Source organism: Zeus faber (genome assembly GCF_960531495.2).
Source record: "Zeus faber genome assembly, chromosome: 19".
In the NCBI taxonomy this organism is placed as follows: domain Eukaryota; kingdom Metazoa; phylum Chordata; class Actinopteri; order Zeiformes; family Zeidae; genus Zeus; species Zeus faber.
Window position 1 is genome coordinate 13,628,066 of NC_137206.1, and position 12,398 is coordinate 13,640,463.

At 45.5% G+C, this 12,398-nt stretch overlaps 1 protein-coding gene across 1 annotated transcript in view; it reads left to right on the forward strand.

Moving 5' to 3' along the window:
* The window catches only part of ctnnd2a (catenin (cadherin-associated protein), delta 2a), a gene marked incomplete at both ends in the record, with an annotated part of 290,413 nt that overhangs the window by 183,485 nt on the left and 94,530 nt on the right, over positions 1–12,398 (forward strand). Inside the window, one exon of the mRNA XM_080020137.1 lies at positions 643–775. Within this exon, the coding sequence (XP_079876263.1) occupies positions 643–775 (133 nt within the window). The remainder of the gene's footprint in view (positions 1–642; positions 776–12,398) is intronic.

Consider the following 12,398-nt stretch of genomic DNA (forward strand, 5'->3'; position numbering starts at 1 on the left):
CCATCAAAGGAAAGGTTGTCGTCGGAAGAATCGCTCGGCATTATTTGCATTGGCGGGCCACGCTGCCCGTAGATGGTGTCTGATGTGGAAGGCGAAACGGGAGGGTGTTCTCACGAGTCAAGGTCTTTACGGTCCCTTTGTCGTCCTAAGTGGCGGACCACACCCGCCTGGCACTCTCCAGTGGGAGAAATTGCCGATAGTTAACCGAAAGTACCATTGAATTGCCAATCCCGCTTTTCCTCTCCGTCTTTCAAACATTATTTCCTCCTCCTGTAAAACTGTCCTTCCTCATAGTCATCACCTCCTCCTCTCAACCCTCTTATCTGGCGCGATTACCCAGCGGCAAATACATATTTTTGCGTTTTTTGGCCCGATTGAGTGTCATTTGCCGGTAATGTTTTCCAACCGCTGAGCCAGTGGAGGTCTAAGACAGCGGGAGAGAGATAGATAAGATTGATATATAGATAGATAGATAAGATCGATAGATAGATGTCTGTATCTTGTCCAATGATTGGCGGTTTTTGGGAGAGCAGCAAAATCTAACTATCTTTCTAATTTCCCTCCTTCTGTCCCTCTCTCTCTCTCTCTCTCTCTCTCTCTCTCTCTCTCTCTCCCTCTCTCCCTCTCTCTCACCCTCCGCAGGGAGTTTGGCTGGAGGGATCCGGAGCTGCCAGAGGTGATCCAGATGTTGCAGCACCAGTTCCCATCGGTGCAGTCCAACGCTGCGGCGTACTTGCAGCACCTCTGCTTCGGAGACAACAAGATCAAAGCTGAGGTGTGTGCGTGTGTGTGTCTCTGTGTGTGTCTGCGGGTGCGTGTGCATTTGCAACGCCGCCATAGAAAGAAACCGTGACATACATGGGGTAAACCTCTCTGTGTATCCTCAAAACATGTGTTCCTTTTTACATACTGACCCAATGGAAGTCCTTTTGAAGCGCTCCGTGGGTTTTTTTTTTTACCCCCGCTGCCAAGTTTGTCCTCGCCTTTGTCTCAAGCCCGTACTGCAACTCAAGCTTGTCGCTTTCGATTCAAGGCAGCGGCGCATTCAGCGGCGCTGAACTTGAATTAGTGGAATAATCAAGTGTTTGTCTTTCAAAAGCAATTCACGAAAAGCCCATTTTTGGCTCTCTAATACGCCCTTTATTCAAGCCAGCACCACAAAATAAAAATAAAAAAATCCATGGAGAGTGAATGCCTGTGTCCCTGGCGGCAGGGACTGAGTCACAGACGAATGACTATTTGACTCCAGACTCCAGTTATTTAAAGGGGAACTATTATGTAAAACTCACTTTTGCAGCGCTTGTGCACATATGATTAGGCCGACTAACACACAAACTGTGAAAACCCAGTTTTTCGTGAGCCGTCTTCTTCAGAAAACAGGCCCTGAAACAAGCTCTTCAGCTTTGCGACTCAGTGCTACCGAGCATCAAGACGCGTTAGAATCGCCCCCCCCATCTGAGTTACTCCACCCAGGGCTGGAACGCGACCGGACTAGCTAGCCTAGAAGAGCTAGTCATGGGCAGTGCTCTGGTGGCTGCAGAGACCAGCACAAATCTTTCGAAAGAAAGGGGAATTAATACCAACTGTCCGTGACAAAACTGCAGTTGAGGGAAATGTACATTGTAAGTTAATTCTACTGTGTCTTTCTTTCTGCGTGTGTGTGTGTGTGTGTGTGTGTATGTGTGTGTGTGTTTCTGTGTGTGTGTGTCCGGTGGATTGGCCGCGTGTTAGATGACTCGAATGCATAATCGTAAAAAAAACATGTTTTGGGGACATCAGAGTCCATATATTAACTTGGTGAAACGGAGCAGGTCCTCTTTAAGAGATTTTTTTCACTATGAACAAATCGTCTGCGACTGTCGACTCTCACACACACACACACACACACACACACACACACACACACACACACACACACACACACACGCATTTCTTTCTTTGTGCGTCACTTTCCCCAGTTCATTCTACATAATCTGACACCGCCCTGACAAACACGAACACCCCCTTCCTCACTATATTCACCATTAGACCAGCCCATCAACCTTTTCAGTGCTTTACAATATTATTTTCAGTGGCGGCCACGGAGTGAAGCAAGCTCTCACTTGCATACAAATACACTAGCATGACAAAACACACACTGTTAAATATGCAAATTGAAAATACAAAGAAAACAATGAATCTCAACTATCTGCCAACCCATTCAAGTATGCAGATGGGATATTTCATAAACACAAGCACACACACACACACACACACACACACACACGCACGCACGCACTCACACACAAACACACACACTCGCACGCACACACGTACACAAACACACACACACATACGCGTTGCGATTCATAAAATGGCCGCACAAACACACATAAAAGTGACGCTGCCTCCTTAGCAGCCGTGCCTTTTTGTAATGGCTGCGATTGTTGCCGGAAAGGGCCCGCCCCAAAGTAACCAAATAAGGGACAGTGTATTGACATCAGAGGCCGTGTGTGTCATTGTCTCCCCCAAGAGCCGAAAGCGCTGTTGAGGGGAAGGCAAAATTAAATCTGGACAAAAAAAAAAATCTGCCGACCGAAACCGGTGCTCTGTATTAGGCCCCCGTACACCATGCAAACACACACACACAATCATTTCACATTTACACAATGTACCAAATGTCAACATAGAGACACACGCGCACACACACACACACACACACACACACACACACACACACACACACCCTTCCCAGTGCGTGTGCCGTGCACCCGGTTTGCATAATAAAATAAAATTGCAGCGGCAGATTACAGAGGCAGATACGGGATATTAGATTAGTTAAGGCTTCTTTTGTCGCACTGAAAGAGAAGCCACGGTAAACGCTGTAATGGATTTTGCTGCACCCTCGCCGTGACTCCCGAGTAACAAATTGTTTCTTTTCATTATCATTCGAAAGCAATCGCCCCCTTTTTGAACCCTGCTCTCCTTCCGACATTTTGGGCTTTGAGTTCCAACCTCCCGCGTGGGACTTTGCGTGTTCTTCTCCGTGTTCATGTTGGGGTCGTTCCCCGCATGCTGTGGTTTCGTCCCACGCCATTAGAAAGCCACGCGCTGGATGACAAAATGGAATGTAGTCCCGTCGTTGCCCTTGACCAAGGACCAAGCTCCGGAATTGGACTGGGTCCTTAGGCACTGCAGCTCGGAGCCTGCCGCTCCTAATAGTTCGGGAGGGGTGGGGTTGAATGCAGAGGACAAATTCTGGGTGTATGCAAAAATGTGCCTGGCCTATAAAATGACTCTACCGCACTCTTATTCTCTGTCACTGTGCTGGTTTGCCTTTACATGCGGCGCCCCGGTCGCCCTGAACGGCCTTTGTCTGAACTGGAAACAGTACAGTCCTGTTCCTTCAGCATTTAACTGCAATGGCAAAATATATCCGCCATTGTGCATGATACTCTTGCTCTTACTCTCTCTCTCTCTCTCTCTCTCTCTCTCTCTCTCTCTCTCGCTCTCATAATTCAATTTTATAATATTAATTTTATTTGCATGTTATTGGCAATATACTGTGTGTGTGTGTATATATATATATATATATATATATATATATATATATATATATGGCAATATTTGACAACAATATAAGACAATAAAAGTAAATAAGTTAGAACCCTTAGAGACATCCACTGTATATTCCTGTGACAGACATTTACATACATTCCAGCTTATTTTCATTCGGAAGCTGAGTTAGGATGGTGATTTGGAGTTAGAGTATTGAACCACTTTAAAAAAATCATAAAATAAATTGATTCATTTGTCCATTTGACAATTCAACAATATAGATAATTAAATGAACTAAATGTCCTTAAAATATAACAATAAAAATGACTATATGTATATATACTATACATATATTAATACATTTTATTTTATTTAATAAAATAAAAAACACTAAATTTCTGTCAAACAAATCGAGTCTTTCAAAGGGTTTTTTTTTTTCTTTCATATCTGGCAGGAAAGTTCAATTTAAATCTATTTTCTGAATTATTTAACTTCTCACGTGCTGGCTGACTTTCACGTCATTTGTCAGTTTAACCTGGACGTACAGTGACCTCTAAAAGTCTGGACAAAATGTGTTGTTAACCTTGACGCTCAAAAAGGTTGAACTGTTGGAACCCATCCTCTTATCCTCAAAAACCGCAAACCTAGTATCCGCAAAACTAGATCTAGTCTGTAATTCTTCGTCTTAAACGATTTGCAGGCAATTGTGATTTCGTTTGTAATTCTATCCAATGAGGCTGGACAACCTGGAGCAAGGCTTCGCCAATCAAAAGATAAGTATTGATCGATTAATCAATCGATTAGTATTGACCGACGAAAGGTTTTTCTTCCACAGTGCATCTTTATAATATTTGCATTACCTACTGTATTCCGATTCATTTCATTCATTTCTCATTTCTTTTTGGTTAATTTTTTTTTTTGTTCACGTTCCTTGTTCCTAATCTCCAGTCCCACTGTGGCTGCAGATGGCGGCGGTACAAAGTGAGCAGCGGCACAACATGGCAGCTCGCCACGGCTAAACACAGACTCTGCAGGGGTACTGAGCAAAGATAAGGATGGGTTAGATAGGCAGGGAAAGGCAAAGAGACGGAGAGAGAGAGAGCGAGAGAAAGGGAGAGAGGGGGGGGGCAGCGAGAGAGGGGGGGGGGTGGGGGCGAGAGAGTGAGTGAGAGAGAGCGAGAGGGGGAGAGAGGGAGGGGGGGGAGAGGGGTGGAGATGGAGAGCAAGAGAGGGAGAGAAAGAGAGAGGGGGGAGATGGAGAGACAGAGAGGGGGGGGCGAGATAGAGAGAGGGAGAGAGGGAAAGAGGGAGAGAGGGGGGGGGGAGAGAGAGAGAGACAGAGCGTGAGACAGAGTGTGAGGGAGAGAGGAAGAGAGAGTGTGAGAAAGAGAGAGGGAGCGAAAGGGGGGAGAGAGACAGATAGAGAGAATATTGTTTCCCTGTATCTTGGATCAAATGACAAGGGAGCAGTCTGTGCTTTTTGGAAGTGTGAAGAATAATGATTAGCACGGCAATTCGTCTCTGGAACGCGGCCCACACCGATCTGGGCGTATGCTCTCTGTGTTTGTTTGTGTTTGCATTGATGTGTGTGTGTGTGTGTGTGTGTGTGTGTGTGTGTGTGTGTGTGTGTGTGTGTGTGTGTGTGTGTGTGTGTGTGTGTGTGTGTCTGTGTGGTTTTGAGCGTTTGTGGTGCCTTATACTTTTACCGCATCTTCAAGTACTTTATAGATTTAATGATGGGTTTTTTTCGGTCAAGCTTGTGAATTCTACAAGCTACAAAACATAACACAGCGGAGCAAGGTGTGCTGTCCATCGACCCCGGTGGAGGACGGATTTTCCAGATTTCCGACTTCGCTGGAACGCAGCATGAGAGCAGCCAAACCGAGACCAACGGCAGGTTCAGCTTTAAGGAGGGAATGTGATATGGAAAAAAACTACTTGTTAGAATTTTGAAGGAAGGATTTCCTACTTTAACCAGTTTTTTGTTGATGTTCTGGAAGATCTACTTCACTGGAGGATATCTTTTTCCACTGCTGCTGATGAGCGTATGTCAGTGTGTGTGTTTCTGTGTGTGTATGTTGTGAGGCTGTTCAGTATTTATGCATACACTTATATGTATGAGTGTGTATGTGTGTGTGTGTGTGTGCGTCTGTGTGTGTGTGTATGCGCACAGCATGGCAGATGGAGGCCTGGCCGCAGCTCAAATTGCTGTTGACCACAGAGACAGCTTGGCAAATTCATCTGCAGCATCATTTATGGCTGTTCTGACACACACATACACAGACACACACACACACACACACACGCCCTCAAAAGACACATGCACATGCATGTCTATGGAAGCCCACACATGTTCGCAACTATACAGGTCACACACACAAACACACACACACACACACACACACACACACACACACACACACACACACACACACACACACACACACACACACACACACACACACACACACACACACCATGTCTGACTAAAGTTCAGTTCCATCAGTAATTCTTTTTGGTAGCAGGCTTGTCGATAACCATTTATTCACTGGAGCGACTGAAGGGAAGAAAGTGTACCCTCACTCGCTCTCTCTCTCTCTCCTATTTGTTTCTCCTCCTTCCTCACTTTATCCTTCCCTCTCATGTATTTATTTCTGTTTCTTGCTATTTATTTTCCTCCTTAAACCCCCAATCCCTGGCAGTGTCTTCTGGCTGCCATTAAACACACTCCTCCACTTGCTTCCCACCAATTTAGGTTTAATATACAAAGTGTGTGTGTGTCTTTTTTTTTAAGGGAAAACTGGTATTTACCTTTACCCTTATTTTTGTGGTCAAAGGAGAAAAGATTCTGTTGACGATCACCGGGGTTGACCCTTGATGTTTGAAAAAATAAAGGTTTAGGTAAAAAAAAAAAAAGCCTGAATTTACCTTTAAGTTTTGCCTCTGGAACTCGCTCGTCCCGTCGTAGCATCCGGTTTGAAAGTCAAAACATCTGAAAATGAAGGTGTGTTCCCTCTTATTTTACCCAGACATTCCCAAATTGTTGAATAGGGAATTCCGGGAATCCATGAGGGGAATGCACAGTGACGGACTTAAAACCCGAGAGCAGCAATGCAGCAAGAGGTCTCCTCCTCCTCCCGCCATGTGCATTCTCCCCAGAATGAATGTCCCTTATGTGCGATGCACAGAATGTACACCCTGTGGTGCATTTACACACTCACAGGAATAAAATCCTAGTTATCCCTTTTGTAAACCCCTATTAAGATCATAATCGCCACTACCAATGTATGTACGCTCGTATCTTCATTGTCCCTCAGTCAAACGCCATGGTTAATCAACGAGCCCGTATTTTAGGAATCCATTAGTGTCAGAAGGACGGGGGGGGGGGGGGAATGGGGGGAGAGAAGAATGCTATCCGTCAAATCAAAGGTGTCGGGGGACGGGGATGATGTTTTTTTTTTTTTTTTTTTCACTTATGGAAAGGGGTGTTAAGTGGTTGCCTCATGGCGCGCCAACCCCCCCTCCCAGGTAAAAACCCTGTTCGGATGGTGTCGGGTATAATACATCGAGGTCCCTCGTCCCCCGCGGTGGGAGGCACATGGTGGAGTCCCAACGTCCCAACGTGACGCTGCTTGTTTGTGGCTCGTGAGTTGTTTGCGCCGCGTCGTGTCGTTCCTTCTCAACCTCGACACGGTGCACCCTCCAAATTCAGTTCAACTCAGTTCCAAGGGTTTTATTGGCATGGGAACGCACGTCGGTATTACCAGAGCAAATGAAAGAGAAGAATATAACCTAAAATAAAAAAGGAAAAATGTTAACATTGCTGTTAAAAAATATATAATAATAATAAATATATATATATATATATATACTGAAATATAAATATATCCACAGATAAGTGAATATAATCAGATATAAAAAAAAGAAATAAAAGCACAATTGCTGTTTTGGATATGGATAGATAAGTAAAGCTAAAATAAAAATGCAATTAGAGAGAAAATGTAGGCATGAAATACTCCCTCTCTCTCTCTCTCTCTCTTTCTCTCTCTCACTCTCAGAAAGGTAAACTCGGCGTATTTTATTTCCTCAACAAAGCCAAATGTTAGCCAATTCACTGCGGTGGTTTAATGGCTTTGAAATGTCTTCAGCCCGTGGGCCATGTGTACAGGACAGCGGGTGTGTGTGTGTGTGTGTGTGTGTGTCTGTGTGTGTGTGTGTGTGTATGGGTGTGTGTGTGTGTGTGGGCGTGTGTGTGTGTATGCAACACATGCATGACGGCCGTGACACGACATCTTCACGGTGACACACACGTCGGAGCCTCTGGCGCTGATTAGTGTTGACGGTTCGTATGTGGCGCCTCATGCGCACTCCTTGTGCACACTCCCCCTCACCCCCAGCATTCCAGGTATGAGCCCCCATCCCCCAAACCCGGCCGCTGCCGGCTTCACGCCAGCCGCCGCCCCCAAATCCCACGGTCCCAGCTGTCGGCGCCGTTGTCGCTAACCGTTGCCACGGCGATGCTGTCGCCACGGCGATGCTGTCGCCACGGCGATGCTGTCTCCACGAGTTACCGCGGTGGCGAACAGCGGGAGACGAAAATTTGGAAAAAAAACAAAAAACAAAAAAGAATCAATCTGCGCTTTATATCTTCCGTTTCGTTTTTTTTTTGCGGGAGGGATGGATTCAGAGGTTTTGACACAGAGGGCACGCAGAGACGCGGCGGTGAGGGTTTTCACGGGATAACCGCCCAAACCGTGACACAAGCTTGAAGAAAAGGAGCAAGAGATGGAGAGAGAGAGAGAGAGAGGAAGGAAGGAAGGAAGGAAGGAAGGAGGGAGCAGCGGAGAGGAAGATGAGAGGCAAACTGCGAGAGAGGAGGGGTTGACTTGAAGGAAGGAAAAGGGAAGGATTCAAACTGTAATGTCACTTTCATTCTTTCCACGTTGTCGAAACGACACGAGGAATGTTCGCACATGACAAATAAACGTCAAACTTGGAAAGGAGATGAAAGAAGAGAGGGGGAGAAGAGAGTAGGGGAGAGCGTCAGGGGCATGGGATGCAACAAAGAGTCAGGAGGGCGAAATTGGCGCGTCCAGGAGAGCAGCAGGGTTGCTCTGTCATTCTGTTCATCCCCTAATCCCTTTTAATTGAATAGATAAGCAAAAGTAATTTGACTTGATAAACTCCTGCCGTGTCATCTCACACACACACACACACACACACGCGTGAGCACACACGCACACAAACACACACACACACACACACACACACACACACGCGCCTCCAGCAGGTCCTCGCCCTCCTTCACGTCCTGGTAGGTCATGAGTCCTCAACATGCTCTGGCTGGCTTGGATTCATTTTCTGATTCAGTTACTAGCTATTTTTTTGTTTGTTATTTTACAATGAATATTTTTTGGGGGGTCATAAAAAGGAAAAAAAGAAAAGAAAAAGGAAATATAAAAAGAGAAAAAAAAGAAAAAGGCTGAGGTTCACCCAATACACCAGTCACAAGAAGTCAAATCACTGTCTGATGTAGAGTTGGACTGAAATTGCACAGAGAAAACTCAGATGTTGAAGTACGACGCAATAGATCAGCAAAGAACGAGACCTAAACTTTGGGATATCATGATGCAACCCAGCGTGCACATCTTTATTTTTGTTCATGGGAAAAACCTTTCCACCTTTGAGACCCGCAATGCTACTGTAAGTGGTGCGAAGTGACTGGGAGTGGAGCGAGTAGAATGTAGGGTGTCGCAAACACCCAGATTGTAATATTTAACAGTGATATATTTATTAATAGTCAGACAGCGTTATAATAATAGCAACGGCGTTATTGGAGAACGAAGCTAGTAATGTGACAGAGGGCGGTGAAGTGTTGTATAAAAATGACACATAATACACTGGAGGATTGAGAATAGAGTAGATTTACGTACAAATGAGTGGGAGGAACAACAGCACAACGTTACGGGGGGCGGCCTTCATAAAATGAATCACCCCCGTCCACTGTGGAAGAAAATCTATACAGTCTACTGAAGCATTTATGTCGAGGATAATTGGTCAGTGTGTTTTCCAAAACGTGTCCCCAAAACATGTATTGGAAGTTTTGTTGCTGAAAATACCACTGAGATTATGCACTCTAGCCATTCCCACATACCTCGAAACCATCTTGTTCAGTCCATCAAAATCTGTTTCTCAACCATTTCGCAACAAGCAATCCAGTTACTGAATCTTCACTCTTATTAGATCTACAAGGCCTACTTTAAATGTTTGTTCCGACTGTCATAAGGCGATGGCACTGCTGCCCTGCCGGTTGCACCGCACTGGCTTTTTTTTTTGTTTAATTCAGGAAACGTTGGAAAATAAGATAAATAATGCAAAATAATTCCAGCTCCGATCGCACAGCCGCATACCAAAATTATTTTTTAAAGACTTACTATTCCCTCTGCTGCTGCAGTTTTGCCACGGACAGGTGCTATTCATTTTGCTTTCTTATTAAAGATTTGTGCTGGTCACTGCAGCCAGAGCACTTCCCATGATTACCATAGATGGCAGCTGGTCCGGTGGCGCTCCAGCCGTGGGGTAGAGTTACTCAGATGGGAGCTCCACCTGACGGAGAAAGAGGTTCCAAATCAAAGCTGTTTCACCACATGTTTTTTTCTGAAATCTGCAGCTCACAAAAAACGGTATTTAACAGTTTGTGTGGTCGTATGCCCACCAGAGACCCAGTATGTACACAAGCACTGACTCGCAAGAAGTGAGTTTTTTTTATAATAGGTCCTCTTTAAAAAAGGGAAACACAAGTCCATAGACATCGACACATGCTCATAGAGAAGCGCACGGAGCCACCGGTCGCTCCAGCCGGGTCTCCAACACTCCTGTGGGCGGCGACAGGTTTCTTCTGGTCATTACTGCTGCTCCCCTGTTGAGTGGAACTAAACGCAGCCTGCTTAAAGACCACCCCCCCTCAAAGGCTGATGAGGACCCCCGCATAGGAAAGGCGGTGGGGGGGGGGGGATTTTTAAATGCAACAACAACATCGGGGGGGCAATATGTGAAGCACTGTAGGGGGGAGGTGGGATGGGGACATAAACCGTACGACCGTCGTGCCCTCACTGCGACGCCTTCCACAATGTAAGAGACGAGGCTGCGACCGCTTTGTTCTCGCACAGCTTTCACACTCTTGTTTTCAAGAAAATAAATCCGGTGTCGAATGTCGGAAATGATGAACACAGGGACAGTGAGAAGCCGCACATTGTCCTCTAGTAGCATCGAGATCGAGAGCCTCTAAAATTCTCAAAGGGTCTTCACGAGTCGACCCATACCCGACTTCCTCGAGGCCCGAGACCCGGGTCCTGTAGGGGATCGGATCCACATTTTACTACGGGCCAATTGGGTTTGGGTCGTGTTGCGTTCTAGCGCCTTGGGTCCCGGGCCTGTGTCATTATGTGTTATACCTGAGTGGATCCGAGGGGATCGTATGGCGGGGCTGCTGTGGAGCATCACTAGGCGACGTCTGTGATGATTAGCTGAACAGATCACAAGGGGAAAACAACAAAGATTAAGTTTGACGGACGAGGAGAACGGCGTTTGAAAACCAATTACAATGATCTGTTCGTATCCAGAAAAAAACTCGGAACTCAAATTTTTCCGCTGTCTGATAGGGTTCAGATCTGATTTTCGGGACCCGTGAAGGCCACTGCTCTGAGCCCATAAGTGTCGTTTCAAAATGCTCAGAAAGTGTGTGGGGCTCTTCTGGATGGGCGTGGCCGGTGGATCAAAGCATGCCCCTTTTGGATCGAACACGCTCCTTGTCAACTGACTTAAAGTGGACGTATTATGCTCCTTTTCATCAAGTCTCTGCGGTCCCCAAACATTTTGCTGAAGTTCCACTCAGATTTTTCATTCCAGCCATTCTAACATGCGTCCAATCCACCCTGTCTGAAAGCGGGCCGTTTATGTGGCCGGAATCACCCTCCCGAGGCCCCTAGTTCTGTGAGCCAATGGGGTTTGAGCACAAGTTCCGGCTCACCTTATCAGTACACTACTCTGTTTCTGAACAAATTGGAGGCGAGAAATTAGCAATCCAGCTGCTGAATCTTCACTCATATTAGATCTATAACGCCTCAATTAAAAGTTTGTTCTGACTTTCACTGCGTGTGCCCGGAGCAGCATGGAGCTCGGAGCACAGCGGGATACGGCAATGCTTGGGGCTTTTTTATTTCATACAACTACCTCGGAAACCTTGGAGAATAAAATAAAATAAATGAAATAATTGCCGAACGCGGAGCGGATCATGTGATGCAGCCTACAGTACAGTCAACTTACCGTCGACACACACACAGAAAAAAACACAGCAAATAGTTACATTTCCCTCGTCATTCAAGATTCAAGATTCATGATTCAAGAGGTTTATTTGTCACACACATATACATACTTTCATACATATATGCAGTGAAATGTAATGCCACGCACCCGGTGATAACACACAATATGTCCTAGGAAAAAAATTCTTTCTAAAAGACCAACTAACTGACTCCTAAAACGTAATACAGTCAGTCGAATACATATAGAATAAAAATATAAATATATAGAATAAAATACAATAAAATAAAATGAAATAAAATGGAATAGATCGAGGGAATATGCTTATGTATATGGAATAGGCAATTATGTATGTACAGATATGTGAATTAAAGTGGCATGTGATCGTCTGCAGTTTTGCCACGGACAGTTGCTACTAATTCCTTTTACTTTAAAAAAGATGTGCTGGTCTCTGCAGCCAACAACAGAGCACTTCTCATGATTAGCACTTAGCTTCGGTGCTAGTGGGTCCGGTCGCGCCCCAGGCATGGGTGGATGGG